This window comes from Neolamprologus multifasciatus, chromosome 4 (assembly GCF_963576455.1).
Source record: "Neolamprologus multifasciatus chromosome 4, fNeoMul1.2, whole genome shotgun sequence".
Classification (NCBI taxonomy): Eukaryota; Metazoa; Chordata; class Actinopteri; order Cichliformes; family Cichlidae; genus Neolamprologus; species Neolamprologus multifasciatus.
Genome location: NC_140442.1, coordinates 23,380,955 through 23,400,843, shown reverse-complemented (window position 1 = coordinate 23,400,843; position 19,889 = coordinate 23,380,955). Strand labels below are relative to the sequence as shown.

The window sequence follows — 19,889 nt, the reverse complement described above, 5'->3', positions numbered from 1 at the left end:
AAACTGCCAGTGTTGTGAGTGTGTAAAATGTGTGTGGTTGTCTTACGCAGGCCTGTGGACTCCATCCGTGAAGCCGTGTTAACCGTATCTCCAAAGAGACAGTAGCGAGGCATCTTGTTCCCCACCACTCCTGCTGCACATGGTCCTGGACACAATTACATAACAGGATTCAATTTATGCTTCCTTTAAAGAATGTATTTAGTTTTTTATTAGCTTATAATTAACATTAACCTATACATATATTATTTGGCCACTAGATGTCAGCAGCTCCATCACAGACAAAGGAAAACCAAGTTTGAGGGCTACACACAGAGAGGTCTAAACTTAATGGTTTATAGAATTTTTAGGAGAACATAAACATGAAATTATGCTGGACTTCTGGGATGAGCAAACTGATATTTCCACTAATGCACACCCATACCATCAGAGATAGACAATTATGAACTGAGTGCTTGCTGCTGAACAGCTGGATGATGCCTACCCTCTTTAATCCTCTGTCAGTGCGCCCCAGGGTGGCTGTGGCTACAATGTAGCTTGCCATCATCAGTGTGTGAATGTGTGTGTGAATGGGTGGATGACAGGTTGTGTAAAGCGCTTTGGGGTCCTTAGGGACTAGAAAAGCGCTATACAAATACAGGCCATTTACCATTTACCATTTAATCTGGAGGATGTGGTTGTTGTGAAATCTGTTTATGTTGTCCTAGTAAGGCTACCATGGGGGCAGCCACTAGAGGTCGCTAGAATACTGGTGTGTATATGTTTTCCCAAAAAATGGATGTAGCCACGTACACTGCTGCTACAATTCAATAAAAGCGGTTCGTGCTTGAGAACCCTGCGTCTTATTGCCTCCGATCATGACAGTGGTACATCCATGTTTACAAAAAAATTTTTAAAAAGAAAGAATTTTTGGATTCATCTGACTACAAAAGACTTTTTCACTTTGTCTCAGTCCATGTTAAATGAGTTTTGGCTTAGCATAGACAGAAGTGTTCCTGCATCATGTTGACGTTTGGCTTCCTTTTTACATGATAGAGTTTGTATTTGTAGATGGCACGGTCGGCTGTGCTCACAGACAATGATTTTTGGAAGTGTTGCTGAGCCCATGCAGTGACACAATCATGTCTGTGTTTAGTGCAGTGCTGCCTGAGAGTCCGAAGATCACAAGTATCTTTGTATTGATTTTCAGTCTTGGCCCTTGCACAGAGAGATTACTGCAGATATGTCAATCTGTTATCATATTATCCAGTGTAGAGATGATTAGTTTGTCGAAGTCTTCACAATTTCTCTTTGAGGACCATTATTATAAAATTGAGACACAAAATCTTTGCAGATCTGTGAACCTCTGCCAATCTTTACTGGTAAGACATTTTATATTTTCTCCTCTTTTTTCCAGCTTTTTGTTGTCCCATCACCTATGTTGCTGCTGTTAACCAACAGTTGCCAGGAGATTTCATAAAATGTTACATTTATTCAATTTAAACATTTGATGTATTTTTTATTCTCTGTTGTGAACATCATTTGTGGCTTTATGAAGTTTGTAGATCATTGAACTTTATTTAGATTTCACACAGCATCCCAACTTTTGCAAAATTCAGATGATAACATAGTAAAATCATTGTGAATCTCTGGTACCTGAATGTACACCAATACGGATCCATAGAGGAATCCCAGGCAGGTGCTCCAGCTCAAACGTCCCCACAAATGATAGGATGTCCAGGGCCATGTGGGCAATGTCCAATGCATGCCTGTTGCCGTTACGTTTGGGCAAACCGGATGCAACCATGTAAGCATCTCCTATTGTTTCAACCTACGAGACAATGGAAATGTAACTTATCTATAAAATCTTTGTCTTTATTCAAAAAGAAAATATTTATGTCTAACCCTAAGCACTTTCTTAGAAATTGTAGATTAATGCTTAAAGAAATTGTGACCTCCTTAATAGTAGAGGCCTGGGTTTCTGTTATCCTGCTAAGCTACCTTGTAGACATCATGGTGATCAAGAATGCTGTCAAAGTTCTTGTAGATTTCGTTGAGCATATCGACCACCTCCATGGGGGTGCTGTAGTAGCAGAGGGTGGTGAATCCCACAATATCACTGAAATAGATGGTGACCTCCTCAAACAGCTCTGGCTCCACACTCCCCGTTTCCTTCAGGGAACGCACCACTGGGCTATGGAGACGCAGAGAGAGCGGAAAATGTGATTACTGTCAGATATATTAATGTTACATGACTACAACATGTAAACATCCAAATACAGCATGATGGGGGTTTTCAGCCTCTACACAGTGTAAACGCTGGAGTGTAAATTCTGCGCTCAGTCATGACCAGAGATGGGTAATCTGATTACTTTTTGCAAGTAACGAGTAAAGTAAGGGATTACTATTGCAAAAACGGTAATTAGATTACCGTTACTTTCACGTAGGAACGCTGCGTTACTAAAACCGTGATTTTTTGCGAGAATGTCTCATGACAGTGACGTAAGCGAGTGCGACGTTCGTGACAACAGCTGTGTGCAGATCAACAATAGATAATATATCGAGTGCGGGAGAGAGTATGAGCATGCAGCGTTTAAAGCTTGGAAGTACTGACCTTACTTTGAGTTTGATTCCATAAAAAGTGACAAAAACATTAGCGTCCGTTGTGCGTGGGAAGAAAACTTCTTTTTACAGCGAAAAAAACCCCTAAACAAGCACCGAGTGTGCAACGCCATAATGGGAAATTCACAGAGAAACTCGCGGATTCTTCAACTGACCACTGCGGCTCACCTGCACCAGGACAAACCTCCGCCTACCCTGGTCCTGCTTTACAGGTGAAAATAGAGCAACAGGACCACTAGTCTTTGATTTTATTTATTTTCTGCTGTGTTTTACTTGCATCTATTTGAAAGAGTGAGTGTAAACAAAAAATATATATTTTATTTTATGTGCTGGAATGTGCAGAAAATAGGTTTAAATGTTAAACTAATTTCTTCAAGTCAAAGAATGGTGCATATAATTTATTTTTGCTTGATGCATAAAGTTAAAAGATTAAGACTAATAAAACAAGTTTTAAAAAAGGACTTTTCCATTTGATTACATTTTGTATGATGGATTATGTAGAAAAAGTAGAATTGGGCTGAAAGATCTATCGCTTTATCACTATTCAGGTTGTAAATGGTGTTTTTTAAAAGTAACTAACTAAGTAATTAATTACTTTTGAAAATCAGTAATCAGTAAAGTAACTGGATTACTTTTTTGGGGAAGTAATCAGTAATTAGTTACTGATTACTTTTTTCAAGTAACTTGACCAACATTGGTCATGACTATTCAGTTATAAGGCTGCATAGTCAGATAGAATGCCCAGAAGAGACGGCGGTCATTACTTCAACAGTAAATGCACAAGTGTACAATCAAATTCATGATTAGATTTGTGATGGCAAAGTCACTTTGAGGATGATAATCCATCTTGTTACAGAGCAACGAATGCTAAATCTTTTCTTGCTGAAAGGCAATCAAAGGAAAAGGTCTGTATCTCTATCCCAATAAAAATTAATGAAAAACAAAAAATGGACAACAACAAGCCTCCTCCCTACAAAGCTGACCTAGCAACTTATTTCTGACCTCAAAAAGTTGGAAGCAGTTTGATGGAAAATATGATTTTTCAATAGTAAACCCCAGGCTGATATAATTCTGACCATTATAAAAGCTGGATGCTGTGCAACAAAGTATTAAGTGTTTTTAATACTTCTTAATTTTTTTTCTTCTGCAAAAGCAAAAGAATGAAGTGTGGTGATTCTATAGATTTTGCCAGGTATTGTATTACAAAATACTCCAATTTTCAATCACTGATTATGATTGAAAATTTGTTATAATTATATTATGTTTATATGTGATGATACATGTGTTATATTTGATAACATTATTAATATCAGTATTCATAAATAGTCTAAATCTGCATAAACTATGTCCCTAAACAGGTGGATATTTAGAGGGGTTTGTTTTTTTAAACAAAACCACTGCCTGCTGCTTATTTTTACATGTGTGGTGTGCAACACTATAATCAGCACAACATATACAGAAACACTGTAAGGAGGAGGAGAATGCAGACTTGAAAGTTCCTGGTGTCAGATGCCTCTGAGTCAGCTGAGTGTAAAAACCTACCCAGGAAGAAGCATAAAGTTGAGGCGATCCGCTCTGTCCCTCTCAGCTTTGTACAAAGCCGTTCTCTCCTCCACGAGCTTCTCCAAAGTCCTGGAGTACATCTGCAGACGACGGATCAGGTTGTCCATGTACGTCTCTGTGGCTTGGTTATGGAGGTTACTGCATCAGATCAAAAATGTTTTATATTACCATATCAGCTGTTACTGCTACTTACTGCTCTTCATTTAAGAGAATATGACAGAAAGACCTATTTTTGAGGATAACCTCCTCATTTGGGTCTTTGAGGTGAGGTGTTTGGCAGTTAGTTCGGAATGTGTCAAGTTCTAAAAAGTAATCGAAGCCACACTGAAGAAACACACGATGGGAATCTACCTGAAAATATTTCCAAGCGTTAACTCGATTCTTTTAAAATCTGGCCTCCGTTCTGGGTCTTCCTCCCAGCAATTCTTTATCAGTGTGTACAGCTGTATAGACACAGAGATACACACAAAACACGCATAAAAAACACAAGAAAAAAAGAAGAGGAAAGTGTTTTTTATCTACTTAATTTACTTGAATGGATCCAAATAACTTTATAAACTCTATAAGAATCAGGATGTGTTGCTGTAACAGCTCCTTTGCGTTTGAAAGGCTTTTTTTTTTTACCTCAATCTCTCTGTCTGACACACCCTCAAAGTTCAGGTCAGGTCTGAAGACATTGTGCCCGATAGGATGCTGCAATCTGTAGATCTTCTCTGTGGGTTTGCACAGCGGTCAGTTAAACAAGATAAGCATGGGACACACGTTACTCTGTGACCTCTGTGTTTCACAGTGTGCCGAATTTAGTATCTTGTATGTGTAAACTGGTCTTTAAATCAACGAAAACCGACTGACAAAGACAGACACATTTTTTCAGTTCTGCTGTTTATGGCTGTATAATGGTGGCCTACCTCTAACATCAGTGCAGTACTCTGTGTAGAAAGGGGCTTGTCTCATAACAATCTCATGGGCAATGATGGCGTAGCTGTAGACATCGCCTTTTGGAGACACCCCAAATTTACGAAGATGCTCCGGGGCGGTCCACAAATCTGATTGGACAGAAAACCAGCAACATCAGTTTATCATCAGTTACTTTCACCAATCAGAATCACACCTTTCAATGTCAGACACATTTTTCAAATATATTAATTCTATTTTTAAATCTGCAGCTACCCTAACCCTGAACATAAGTTCAGCATTTACAAAGTCAGCCCCCTTCCTCTGACTTCCCCTTGTAGCCGGTGCTCATCTTAGCCTGGCTTATTAGAATGTTCGTCAGACATATCTTCCTCCGCTGTCTTGCAGTACTTTGAACAAAAAATAAGAAGACTTATCTGAAATTAAACGTAACCCAGTGAGCTGCTGCTGGAGCAAAGAAAAAGGTTAGCTAGTCTTTGACAGCCAAGCCACAGGCGGTGCAATATGTCCTCAGCCTGACAGAAACAGATAGTGACTCTCTATTGGAGATCCTTACTGTGTGTCTCTATGGGAGCTTTGTACAGGGACCTCCAGCTTCCCCTGAAGCCTATTACAGGTACAGTAGACAAAGCCTTCTTCAACACCTCTGACTATTCATAGTTGATGTGTTTGAAAAGATAATAATAGTGATCCTTCAGCAATTATGGAAAGTCAGGCAAAGAGATTAACTGTTTACCTGCAGAATGAGTCCTGATTACATCTAACAGGACAAACAATCCTGACTTTATCCAGCAGCCTCTACAGAAGTTACTGAGACCTCACCCCAGTTTCCTGAGCCAGCCTGGCTGCATTTTCTGCTTCCCTGCAGACCTCAGACCCGCCACTGCTGTTACAAGGTACCCTTGAACACTAACAGAGCCGAGCATCCTGGGTTGTGGAGTAGAAGCTCCTCGGCAGTGTTGCTGTTACAACCGTTACAAATGAGAGCAATCTCTTTAGTTTTTTAAAATAATTGTCCAAGTGTGGAGAATCCACTGGTGAAAAAAAGTCTATGTCTGGCTGGTCAAGGAGAACTTTAAAATAGCATCTATGCTACTCTGTGAAGTAACATGGACGCCATTTAAAACCAAGGTGTTTGCTGTTTATGATAGAGATGCTGCTGCTATGTGTCGCAGCCAAATAGCAAAATTCTGCTATGTGGCTACGAAGGTCGATCAGACCCTGCCCCCTCCAAAACAGGAAGGAGTCTTACCCAAAGAAATTTTGCATTTCTTTTGTGTCTCGGGAGGTTCCACAGCAATACAATAGTGTCACATTGTTCTTCAGTTAAAAATTCAGTTAAAAGCAGGTTTTTTTCCCAGTTTATACCTTTTATAATAACTGTTGTGTGTTTTGTGTGTTGCTGCCAGAAAACTAATTTGTTTTTCCTTCCCAGTCTTTTTTCCTCACACTGACTTTCAGAAGTCAGAGAAAAACTAACAAGAAAAGCATGATTTAGTCATGCATTGCAATCACCGTAAGGTAATGTCAGAGGCCAAACGAGTCATATCGTTGCTTAAGTTAAGCTAATGTTTATGTCTGATTAACATAAATCCTGGACAGTTTATGAGGAGAGGATTATTATTCAAGGAAGTCAGAATACCAGGAGCAAACCCATGCAATCTGAGGGAGAAGAGACAAACCCTGCACAGAATGCCCACAGCCAACAGGTTCAGACCCTGATGCTGTGATGTGACGGTGCTAACCACCACATCACTGTGCTCACCTGACCACAGACATGTCATCCCAAGCTCAACCAACAGGTAAAGCAAGAGCAAGGCAACAATGACCATCGAGAGCCATCAGTCTAACCCATGCTGGCAACCCTCATTAGAGAAGGATGATACAACCCAAGCATATAAAACAAGAAAACCAGCAACATCAAGAAATTATATGATTAAATTAAAATCAAGAAATACACTCCAAAAGCTTCAAACACTCAAAACTCTCACACAAACACTCAGAGCAAGATTCTAACTCAGCGGGAGCTTTTAGAAGAAAACGATGATCTCAGAGCTTAGATCAATACTCAGCCACACTGATAACATTTTTTTAAAGCTTACCTTTTCCTGGTTTTAGCATGGTGTTGCAGCCAAAGTCAGTGATCTTGACCACCATACGGTTGTCGACAACACAGTTGGAGGACTTGAGGCGGCCGTGGACTGCAATATTGCTCGAGTGGAGATATGACATGCCCTATTGAATATATACAGCAGAGCAGTGGTTATTATTTGCTATTTCAACAATTTTTTATCATGCGTTCTGGTTGTTTTTTCTCTTAAGAAAATCCTGAAATTATATGTTGCTGAAACAAAATATGTGCTGGAGGTGCTTTAAATGTGGTATTTAAAAACAAACCAGTTACCCAAAAGAAAACAGGCAAAATAAAACTAAAAATAAAAGAAAGCATTTAATAAATCACATATTCAGAAAGGCATCTTAAAGAAACAATACCTTTGCTATGTCATACATGACTGATATTTTAAACTCCATATCCATGAATGTTTCATCTGGGTAAGAGATCCTGTCACTGAGAATGTACTGGGGGAAAAAAACATGAGCAAATTCAGGTTTTAGCATTTTTGGAAACTGAAACAAGTCTGTGTGTGAGAGAGTCTGAATCATATGCATTCATAAACACTGTAAGTGTTCTTTAAACACTGTGTGTCCATAACTTATCAACAAGTGAACATCAAAGTCACGGTGAACTATGCGTGCCGCTGAGCACTGAAAAGTCAAATCAGCATAGGGTCAAAAATTGTGTTTTTCTGCATGCAGTGTGCAAATGTGGTCTTTAAACTGTTGCCATTGGAAACTTTTCATTGCAGTCAGCGCAAGTGCTAAAAGAAGTTTTTGAATGATAACACAATATCTATTAAGTTATTGCTAAGTTTGACCATAATATTATATTAATAAAAGTGTTATTGAAATGTGATCTTCTGCACCACAATGACAACATACACTCACTGGCCACTTCACCAGGTACACCAGTTTGACTGCTTGTTAATGCAAATACTGAATCAGCTAATCACATGGCAGTTACTCAGCGTGCAGATTCGGTGAAGAAGACCTGCTGAAGTTAAAACTGAGAATCGGAATAGGAAAGAAAAGTGATTTAAGTGACTTTGAACACGACATGGTCGTTGGTGGCAGTTGGGCCGGTCTGAGTATTTCAGAAATGTCGGATCTGAAAGGATATTCCTACACAACTATCTCCAGGGTTTACAGAGAATGGTTTGAAAATGAGAAAATATCCAGTGAGAGTCTCGTTCTCTGGGTTGTAACTTGTTGATACCCGAGGAGAATGACCAGACTGCTTCACACTAACAGGAATGCAGCAGTAACTCAAACAACTCATTACAATCAAGATATCTCTGAATGCACAACATTTTAAATCGGGATGTAGATGACCTACAGCAAACACAAAGCTCAAATCATCTCAAATTGGTCCTTTGAACATTGTAATCAAACGGCCTCCACATCACCAAATCTCAATCCAGTCGAGCACCGTTGGGAACAGCAGGTGTAACTAATGAAGTGGCTGGTGAGTGTATTTCTGTGCTCATGGGTGTTTGTTTTTTTATTGTTATACAGATTAGAAAACAATCTAAACGATAAGATAAACTGATTTACGAACAGAAATGCCAGCAGCAGGACCTGATATGAAGGTAGAAACAGTGTCTGCTCTTACCCTGAGGGAGCCCCTCTGACACAGCTCAAACACACCGTACACACCATATTCAAACTTCACTGTGCCATAAAATTTGGTCAGATTGTAGTAGTCAATGCGCAGCAGCTGGAACATGAAGACAGTGGCAGGGAGAGTTAATTATTTTTTTTTATGTACTTTTATTAACCTCTAAGATAAAACGCAGAGATATCTCACAGTGTTGAGCTCAATCCTCTGGTCCTCGGTGAAGTCTCCCTCTGTGGTTTTCAGCTCTTTCATGATTACAGGCTGGAGAACACAGAGAAAAGGACCGACATGATCATTTCCCTTTGAATCTTTTTAAAATCAGATATCAATTTTTTGGATTGCTGATACCTTCTTGTCGTAGCGGCCTCGCTGCCGGAAGTATGTACTGTCCTTCCTCTTATCTTCATCAATCTGTTTCATAAACACACACACACACATTCTTATCTTGAACTGCTATAGATCTGAAAGCTTTTTGATCGTCAATGATAAAAACCTTGAGCTTTACATACATTTTAGGACATTTTAGTCAGAAATCTGGTACGTGTAAAGAACAGGTTTCATTTTCAATAAGATAGCTGCAGATGTATGGTCCTGTTCTGACACAAGAATCACTGAGCAAACAGGTCCAAAACAGAGCAGGCATCCATGACTTAACATTCACCTTCCTTCTAGGTGTATCATGTTCAACATGGGCTGCAAAGCAGCTTGTAGAGGCATTAAGATCATCTGTTATCAGCTGGGATTGCCTGACTCTTGGACATCAGTTTCACTTTTTATTGAACTTTAACAATTTTACACATACTCCGACATCTTCATGTAGTCATATCTTATTTAATGCGTATCAAAAAAAATATAGCCTTATTGTGTCTTGTGTCATAGAGCTGCATTTCTTCAGCAGTCAGGGAATAAAATCTGGAGTTAAAGTTTGCTGCTAAGAGCATTTACCTTCAGAGACACTTCCTTCTCATCCAGAGGGCCAATCAGGTGAGGTTCGATGTGAGACCATTTCTTCTGTAGAGAGCGTTCTTTCCTGTTCTGCCTGTCAGTAAAAAAATATTTTTAAAAAGCATGCAGTAAATGATCGTATATGTTTACTGCATAATAATATGTTGTTGCTCCAGGTTGAAAAACACAAGGCAGTATTTGCCACAGAGCTGTTACCCTGTCCTCCTTTACCTAAATAAGGCAAATACTGCCTTATTTTTTCAGCTCAGCTCTAGTGATGCACTTGTGCTAAAATGCAGCTCTTCTACCACAACTGGGAAATGAATCTGCAGTTTACCTGTAGAAGATAAGAGCGACTCCCGTCACCACCACAACGCTGAGACTCAGAACAATCACAATGATTTCCTGCATGTCAAACTCTGAAAGCAGACATGCATGAATAGAGTCGAAGATTCAGAGCTTTGCCTTGAATAAAGCATTAAATCATTCTATAAATTATTCTGCAAAAAGTTCATGTGTGTTTTACCATCCGGCGTCTTTGGCTTGTCAGGAGGCAGCTTGTTTCCTGCCCACGGCAGAGCGGGGTTTTGGGTGTAATTGATTATTTTATTTAGTGATGTATCAAACAATAGCAGAGTTTTATACTATAGAGGAAGAGAGAGAGGAAAAATGTAAGAAAAAAACAGCGATTCACTTTTAATGCAGCAGTGTTAACTGATTAATAAACAAAGGTTTCACCTTGGCAGTGTTAACTGATGTGTAAATGATTGAGAAGTTAACATCTCTGTCCCCATATTCATCAAGCACATAGTGTCCTCCCATACCTGCTTGCACACACAATCATATAAACAAGACAATAAAACATTTTGTATTATGCTTTTCCAAAAAGTTTAATTAAAAAAAAATGCTTTGACTCAATGTTACCTAAAAATTTGACATGAAAAACTGCAAATAATTATTTCATTATCAATAAATTCTGTTTATATCCTTTATTAACTGTTAGTTAATTGCAGCCATACAACATGAGAAATCTGCATTTCTGAAAGTCAAAGTTGATCTTTTAAAGCTTTGTTTTTTCTTTTTTACACAATAACTACAAAACATAGAGATTCTTTATAAACTCAGATCAAAATTTTTGCCAGCTGAACGGATTAACAGATAAATCGCACAAAATTACAAAAGCACTACTTGAAAAATGAAAGTAATGATTAAGTGACAGAAACTGCTGCTCCTGGAGTGGCCACTGGAGGTTGTCTCCTAAAGTGACTCAATCCTTATAGACTCCCATGTTTGAAAGCCCCAAAACTACTCATCCATTTGTATTTTGTTAAAACGTAAAGTTCAGGATGTGGCTGCTTTGACTGCTGACGACGGTAACACTTTCATACGTGGAAACTTGATTTATTGTATACATGCATAAAATAATACACCTGAAACTTAAATTGTTCTATGAATGTTCAAAAAGGGATTCTTCCTGGCCCTACCTTTCACAATAAAACATGTGACAGCTGTAAATAAAATTGATTGGCAGAGGCAGGGTACACCCTGGACAGGTCACATAACGCATAGAGACAGACAACCATTCACACCTATGGGCAGTTTAGAGTTACCAGTTAACCTAACCCCTCACATAACTACATGTCTTCAGACTGTGGGAGGAAGCCAGAGTGCCCGTAGAAAACCCACGCAAACAGAAAGACCCCGCCCTGATGGTTGAATTGAACTCAGGACCTTCTTGCTGTGAGGGAACAGTGCTCACCACCGTGCCACTGACCTGCCCTGATAGATTCCTAATGTTATATATAACAAACAACAGTTATGTGAATTAAACAATTGAAAAGTTGTTTATTTGTGACTGTAGTAATGACAGAAAGCATGTGTATTTTCACACAAGCGTAGAACAAATCAAACCTCCATGTAGAAATCAAGAGGTGACAATCACTTCTGGCTACAAAAAAAGAAGCCATTTTCCAAAACATTTTCCATGCAGGCTTCATAAAACTGAGCCCAGAAGCAGGTGACCTTATGGTGACTCATCCATCTTTTATATACAGTCTGTGGCATCCCATTATTGCTGTAGTCAGTACAGAAAAAGAAATCATAATGGAATCGTTTTCATACCTGTACCCTTTAACCCTAAAGAAAAATCCAGAAGACCGACTGACCCTTTTACTTGGGTACAAGTAAGAGGACAGGGTAAGAGTTAGCCAGAAAACAATAAAAGTTACCATAAAACAAAAGATCAAGGGCTGTAAATACTCACTTTGATCTCATACTCTGTATCTTGGAGGACAATCTCCACATTGCAGTGAGCTGAACTGCAGTAAATATTAACTCGAAGAAAAAACAAGCAATGAAAATCTCTTTATCCTTTCAAAGTCATCTGAAGTCATCTTCAGGCAAGGGCGTAGATTTGTCATGGACGGAAGGGACATGTCCCCACCAATATCCAGCAATTATTGAATTGTCCCCACCAGTAATTTGATCTCTTCGAGTAAAGAAAAACAAACCCGATAGAAAGAAAAAATTGAAAAACCATATCCCAGATTGGCCCAGCCAATTCCAGTTTCCAACAATGGCTACTACTACTGCAGCTACATAGCTTTAATATTACTCTTATTACTCAAAGGGGTTATATATAAAATTAAAAAATTACCCGTTCCTCAAGTATCTTTGTAACTGTGTTATTGTACCTACATTATAATCAATCAGCTTCCTTTTGTCCACTTAAAATATGTTTACACAACTATTTTTGCATTTGTTGCAATTTCAGCTGTCCTCTTGGCCAGATTACTCTTAAGAGAGACATTTTTAAAGTAAACAAGAATTTTTTTTAACTGCATAAATAAAGGATACATAAAAGTCACTGCCAAAAACTGACTGCAGGTTCTATCTTGTTACAGGAATGTTGTTTGTTGCTCAAGATGACTTGATAACATTCACGAGGGATACATTTGACATATGTTTCCCATATTATAGACCAACAAGTTATTTATAGCAGTTTAAATACAAGCAATCAGTTTTTGGCAGGCAATCACAACACAACACCTGGTTCTCAGGTGGACGCAGCCTCTGAATTTGGACACCCCCAGCCTGTTTCTGGCCCCGGCCAATAATAACGGTGACATTTAACTTATTTTATCCGATAAATAAACATTGTAAAATTTAAGTTTTGTGTGTGCGTGTTTGAATGTCTCCCTAATTCTGAGGTCTCAAGGTTGGCAAGTATGTGCTAGGCTTTGGCCCACATCAGTCTAAAATTGTATGTAACCATGAATTACGTGTTGCCATGTCCACCAGGAGAGACTGGACAGTATAGATGTAAAACAAATATGCCAGCAGTTTATCTCAGTTAACGAGAGAAGGCATGTGTTTGGCTCCTTCACATAGTGGACATTGAGTTGTTGTGTGGGACACCAGTAGTCCATGTCTGTTGCTGTAACAGTAGTTCATGTTTAGAATAAAATATCCCAGCTCACTGATTTGATCGGGGCAATAGTGCCAAAAATGTTGCATAATTTTGCTGAGAGATCTTTTTCTTTGTGTTAATCTTAGATGAGTAGTTTTATGGACAAAAACCACCAGGTCATTCAGTGTTCCCTTAGTGCTAATGTACAAGAGATGTTGGTGTAGTATAACTGAAGTAATGTTGTTAAGTCCTTAAAGTCATATTCTTTTATTGTCATGACTGTATTTGAAGCTATTTTTATTTTTGTATGATACCTGATATATATGGAATATGGCTGAAGGAAACTAAAGTCTAAAATAGTTAGTCAGTCATTTGTTTAATAGTAATTTAACATTATATAATTCACATATAAAGCTATGAATTGAGATTTTTAAATGGTTTAAAAGCATGTAGAATAGCATAAGTAGACAAGTATATATCTCCTTTTTTTATTAAGAAGCAAAAACAAAAAGTAAAAAAAAGAAACAGGACAGGGTGGTTGAATCATTCGTCCCCACCAATGCCAAAACCAAATCTACGCCCTTGTCTTCAGGTATTATTGGTTTTGTTGTATGATAGCATCCAAAACCTCAACACAGACCAGCAGAATTTAAAAAAGAGACGGCGGTTGTGTTTTAATGTGAAAGCCATCTTTGTTCCTCAGCTGCAGTCAAACTTTGATCTAAGCAACATCAATCTTGTGGGCATAAAATAAAAGAATGTTTAACTCATCCTTCTTATTTCAGCTACTTGAATAGGCATGGTGTCCTCCCGGATGCTGCTTATCACAGTCCTCCGGCATTCTGCCTCCAGCTGTGTTATCTCTGGTCATACGCACCATAAAATGAGATGTTTCCAAATGGGTTGTCACCCAGAGAGCCGTTGTCGGTCCCGTTGTATTTTTGTATGCTGAGCATCCTCTCTCTGAGTGCTTTACCAAACAGCAGAGTCCCATCATGATATCCTGCCACATAATCGTTTACCTGCACGAGAGAATGGACGGTAAAAGACGGAGCAGTTACTTCATGTGGTCTTCTTTCTGAGCTTGAGGTGCGACTCACCGTTTCATTGAATGAAGAGCCAGAGGTGTAGTTTCTCTGCGGCAGAGTGACCACTAAGACATTTTCCATACCCGCAGAAGATGTGGTGTTTAAATAATAATCAGGGCTGAATGAAGGAAAATAGTTTCTTAGTATTAAGATTTCTTGATTCCCACTTAATAAAAACGTTGTGGTAGCAGTGCATGTGTGAAACAATAAATTCATGTCCAGCTTACTTGTACACATCTAGGAGAATAAACAGGAAGTCTTTGGGAATCTGGCCCACCAGCTCCTTTACTGAAACCATCTCATCAGTGTCCCCACACAAGATTAAAACTGAAAGAAATAAATCAGTTTTACAGTAAGCAAGAAGGAAAATTCTTCAGCTGTGTTAGTGCACTTCTTCAGTCAGACTACTGGTTATTCAGCTCTTTCAGTCTTGACGACTGCTACGGCTTAACTAATCAACTTACAATGAAATCCCCAGAGGACCAAGGCATTTTTCTGCTTTATTAAAAAACTATAAATTCTCAAAAACAGACAAAAATATTTATATTCACTGTTGCTGTGTCTTTTCGGAGACTGGAACATTTTTTTCAGGCCCTCCTCTCCATGAATTGTCTCTGTGTTTGTGCCCAGCATAAACTTGTTAGTAGCTGCCGTCAGTGCGTTGATATACCTGTGGCAAAGCAATGAAACAAATCAAAAAGCCGGTTGACGCTGGAGTACAAATGAAACAACAGATCTTATCCATAATCACTTGAGTTTGGCTCACCAGAAGCAGTCCTCAGATGCATTGTTGGTCTTCTTATAGACGTAGAATCGGCTCCACGGCTCCTCCTTGAATGGCAGAGTTTCATTCATAAAGTTAAGGAAAAAGTCACAGATCTTTCGTGCTGGAGGCAGAATTCGGGTTAGTTTAGGCTTGTAGTCACAAGAGAGGCCAAAACTTCCAGCAGAGATGATGGGAATGGTTAAACGCAGACCAATGTTTTCACTGGAGAAAAACAAACGGGCAAAAATTAAAAACTCATGAATTAAAAAATCTCATAAAAGTAAAAGAAAAAGATTCATACTTACTCTACTAACTGATAGGTGGCATATGTGCAGGAAGGCCCCAGCATGACACATCCGACTTCACCATTAGCCTGAAGAAAGTTACAACTGCATTAAGGAAAATGAACTTCAGAGCAGTTACTTCACAGTCTAGTACTTGCATTTATTCTTTTTGCTTCAATTCCTACTAGCTCTGTCATTTTGCAATATTTCCCCAAATCCATTTCATTAGTCCCCAGTAAAACTGGACAAATCTGTTGCTCTTGACTGTGCTGGAGGAAGCAGTATCAGCTGTTTGGCCTAATGAGGCAAAAAAGTAAGAGCTGCACTGACTGAGTTCACTATGCAGCATGCTTTGTCTACATTGCACTGTGCTTCTATTTAGCCTGGTGTTTGTGGTGATACTTGTATCTTGACATTCCACTAATTTATAAGTATCATAACTTCTATATCACCAAACCCTCTGGTAAACTTCCTCTTTAGCTCAGTAACACAGTTACCTTCCAATCTAAACCAAACAAAGCTCATAGTTTAATCTCTTGCAAGTGATGGCAGTATCATCTTCACATAATCAGTGAGTCTGTGGCATCAAACACAAGTCATCAAGTCATCCCCAACACCGGCTCCAAAAAATATTTCAGTATTTCTCTGATCTCTTTCACTTCTGCAGCCTTCCTCTCAAATCTCTGCTCGTCTGACACTGGACACTTGTCAGATAATATCTCCAAGCTGCAGACCTTATATACTGACTATTGTTTACCTGAGGTCTATACTGTATGACTTTGTGGTACACAAAATGGGCAAAAGTATTGGGTCATGCTGTCTGCCTTTACAATCACTGATGAAAGAGTGGGTTGTTCTAAAGAGCTCGCTGAATTCAGACGTGCCACTGTAATAGGATGCCATCATTGCAAGAAGTCAGTTCATGAATTTCTTCCCTCCTAGATCCTCTATGATCAGATGTAAGTGTTTTTATTGCAAAGTGGAAGCATTTAGGGAGCAAAAGAGTTCCCAATCCCTTCTGGCATTAACATCAGCATAAAAACTGTCCACCGGGAGCCCTGTGGAGGACTATAAATACCTTGGAGTACACATTGACAATAAACTGGACTGGGCGAAAAACACCACAGCACTTTACAGAAAGGGCTAGAGTCGTCTCTACTTTTTGAGGTGACTGAGGTCCTTCAACATCTGCCAGAAAATGCTCAGGATTTTCTACGAGTCTGTTGTGGCCAGTGCGATCCTCTATGCTGTTGCATGCTGGGGGAGCAGGCTGAGGGTAGCAGATGCCAACAGACTCGATAAACTGATCAGTAAGGCCAGTAATGTTGTGGGGATGGAGCTGGACTCCCTCAAGGTGGTGTCGGAGAGGCGGATGTTGTCCAAAATAAAGACAATGTTGGATAACACCTCCCACCCACTCCATGACATGCTGGTCAGTTACAGGAGCATGTTCAGTGAGAGACTGAGAGTACTGAAAAGCACCACTGAACGACACAGGAAATCTTTCCTGCCTGTGGCCATCTCTCTGTACAACTCATCCACTTAATACACTGTTTACTGCTACAGCTACACATGTTTCTTTTTCAGCTATTTATTAATAAGTGACTTTATATATATATATATATATATATATATATATATATATATATATATATATATATATATATATATATTGATTGATTGATTGATTGATTGATTGATTGATTGATTGTACTATTCTTAGTTAGCGTATTGTCTGTCTTGTTAATGTTTGTTTATAATGGAGCACTGTAACAAAAAAATAATTTCCCCCAGGGATCAATAAAGTATTCTGATTCTGATTCATGGCACCTTCTCTAGGCGTAACATGTAGATGTCCCATTACTTTTGTTCATATAGTGGATGAGGAAAGGTTCTTTTATAAATCAAATATAAATATTACTATTATTATTATTTGAATTATGACAAATAACAGTGGTGACATTTATGGAAAAAGTCTACAGAGAGCTGAGGTCATCACTGATTTCTTTGTTTTCTACTGATGATGTTTCAGAAATAATATTTTCACGCATCCCCAAGAAATGAAAATGTCCATTCATGATGTTAAGTTCATGTTTACAACTAGAACTGTCCTGCTGTGTGCCAGTTACAAGCCAATTTAAGCATAACAACCTCAAACCGTCAGTAGTGGCAGAACTGCAAAAACCCCTCAGACCTATTTACAAGATCTAAAACAAAGGCTTTAAAAAAAACTCAGGGGCTTTAGGAACAAGAAAATCACATCAGAAAGTGTTATGTCTGATTGTGCCCACTATGTTTAAGCAAGTAACCACACTTACGTTTAGTTTCTTGAGTATTGTCGACCCCTCGCACGTGCTGCTCCCGCAGCCCTGCCGCTTGTACAAGTTGGTGTTGAACCCATTGAAGTTAGCAGTCAAAGTGAAGTCTAAACCTTGAGTCATGGAAAAAAATTGATAAGAGTTATGAATGTCGGAAAACAATGAGATTAGATTAGTCTGACCTCATGCACTGGCAAAAATAGGTCTAATGGTTCAATTTGCATCAGAAGCAGGAAGAACAATAACATTTTTTTAAAAAAGGTCCCTTAATGACAGATACAGCAGATATGTTTAAATAACATATCTAAACATAATATATTTAAATGCTGCTGTTATTGTGTATATATATATTTATATTACTCATACATTCTTAGATATTTCTATACTGTGTATTGTGTATTTTGTTGTACAGTTATTTTATTTTCAACTTTAATTTATATATTTTATCTTATTCTTTCCCAGTTAAATTTACCCTTCATTCTAATTTGTGTTGTACAGTTATTTCATTTTTAACTTTAATTTTTATATTTTATTTTATTCCTTCTTAGTTAAATTTACCCTTTTTAATTTTCATATTTATTTCCTATCTTATTCATAACCTTTTCTTTTTTCTTTAGGTCACGAGCAGTTGTGTAAGCATTTCACTGCATATCGTACTGTGTATGACTGTGTATGTGACAAATAAAATTTGAATTTGATTTGAATTTGAAATCTCTAAATTAGTTTCATTTGTATCATATCTGTCAATATGTTTTCCCCTACAGAATAAAATGCTAAAAATTACTTAAAATAGCATCATAACAAATGCTTTTGTCCACCAGAGCAGCTCTGGCTCCGCTGTTAACAGCACAGACAAGGTTGTGTGTGACGGAGTGCAGGATCAGAGTCGAATGGTGTTACGGGTAGCTATTAAACATTCCTGAGAACTGGTACTTCTACAAAGATGATAAACTGTGAGTCATCTTTTGTCCTTCTGTTGGCATTGACTGCAAATCTTGCATCAGTCCTTTTAGTAATAAAACGAGCAACCTTGAACTATTTAACAACAGCGAAAGTGACATATGATTTGGTACATAAACCACAAGTTAATGATGTATTTAACTTTTTCGTGGTAAACACACACGAGCAGTAAAACACTGGTCAAACACCAGTGAGCCAGATTCCTGGAAGAATGATTTAAATACACAGAACACTTTTAAAAGCTACTTTAATGGTTTCCTAGCAGGACACGACTATTTTAGCCTCGCCTTGTACACACAGTAAAAGGACCTAGAAAGAGGTATCTTTTATATCTATCTGCAGGCAGCTTGAGAAAAATGTATTTATATGTTGTATCTTTTTAACCTATGATAAATACAATTTCATGTGAAAATAAGATAATAGTCATACATAAATGTCATACTTTTAGACTAGGCAAACAAAAACCAAGCAGTCCAGATTTTTAATTTTTAATTTTTAAGCTAAGTGTGAAAACTGACAGTAAAGTATGTTTTGTGTAGGTTAATGCATTCGCAGAGAGACTTTAAAGATACTACTATATATATTGATTGTTGTTCTTCAAGCCTGATGTGTTTTGTTTTGTGTGTTTTTTCTGTAGGGTATCTATCTGTCCATACCATACTTATCGTTCTCCTGCTTGTCAGCTAGAATAGCTTGTTCCACGGCCACCTTCACAAGTGGCATGCTCCATTCATAAGTGTTGTCCTCCAGCAGTACAATATTCATGTAGTAGGAACGGTTTGAATTCAAACAGTCATCAATCATGTCACTGGCGACCATGGCGAGCGTAAGTACTCCCAGGTAAAGTAAACTGGACATCCTGATCACTGAGACTTTCATTTTTGCCTCTGAATTTTTGGCTCTAGTATAGATGTCAAAAATAGAGACCTCTGCTCAGGTAAACAGGATGCTGGGAGCACGACATATCTTCCCCACTGATGACAAAAGTTCAAAAACAGAAGTCAGCACATCTCTGCAGTAACCAAAAAGAAGTCGCTCTCCTGATCCGATGCCAAGAATCCAGGTAGGAGAGGTTTTGTGTAAGATCCCAAAACTTTCAGAAAATTCAAAATATCTAGATTGAAGACCAAAAAAAGAAAAGAAATAACAGCTGTTATGTTCCTCTTGGTAAAGACCGAGTTCAGTAATCGTCCACCTTAGTACAGGCTGGTCTCCTTTTGTTAATGAACAACTGCCGGGAGACAGAGGGAGGGCAGGGCAGGAAAAACTCACACACTCTACCTGGAATGACACCTTACTTACTAAGT

At 38.5% G+C, this 19,889-nt stretch overlaps 1 protein-coding gene across 1 annotated transcript in view; it reads right to left on the bottom strand.

Annotated features, from left to right (window-relative positions):
- The window catches only part of gucy2ca (guanylate cyclase 2Ca), a 22,335-nt gene extending 2,446 nt beyond the window's left edge, over window positions 1-19,889 (bottom strand). Inside the window, exons 1-24 of the mRNA XM_085156952.1 lie at window positions 19,239-19,889; window positions 17,623-17,735; window positions 15,326-15,393; window positions 15,021-15,242; window positions 14,806-14,924; window positions 14,482-14,581; window positions 14,267-14,372; window positions 14,044-14,188; window positions 10,496-10,581; window positions 10,284-10,401; window positions 10,095-10,176; window positions 9,758-9,851; window positions 9,161-9,223; window positions 9,002-9,073; window positions 8,807-8,911; window positions 7,570-7,656; window positions 7,179-7,311; window positions 5,070-5,207; window positions 4,786-4,874; window positions 4,513-4,604; window positions 4,141-4,299; window positions 1,978-2,170; window positions 1,633-1,807; window positions 47-145 (exon numbers count right to left, since the gene is read on the bottom strand). Coding sequence (XP_085013078.1) covers window positions 47-145; window positions 1,633-1,807; window positions 1,978-2,170; window positions 4,141-4,299; window positions 4,513-4,604; window positions 4,786-4,874; window positions 5,070-5,207; window positions 7,179-7,311; window positions 7,570-7,656; window positions 8,807-8,911; window positions 9,002-9,073; window positions 9,161-9,223; window positions 9,758-9,851; window positions 10,095-10,176; window positions 10,284-10,401; window positions 10,496-10,581; window positions 14,044-14,188; window positions 14,267-14,372; window positions 14,482-14,581; window positions 14,806-14,924; window positions 15,021-15,242; window positions 15,326-15,393; window positions 17,623-17,735; window positions 19,239-19,461 — 2,881 coding nt within the window. The 5' untranslated portion in view covers window positions 19,462-19,889. The remainder of the gene's footprint in view (window positions 1-46; window positions 146-1,632; window positions 1,808-1,977; window positions 2,171-4,140; window positions 4,300-4,512; window positions 4,605-4,785; window positions 4,875-5,069; window positions 5,208-7,178; window positions 7,312-7,569; window positions 7,657-8,806; window positions 8,912-9,001; window positions 9,074-9,160; window positions 9,224-9,757; window positions 9,852-10,094; window positions 10,177-10,283; window positions 10,402-10,495; window positions 10,582-14,043; window positions 14,189-14,266; window positions 14,373-14,481; window positions 14,582-14,805; window positions 14,925-15,020; window positions 15,243-15,325; window positions 15,394-17,622; window positions 17,736-19,238) is intronic.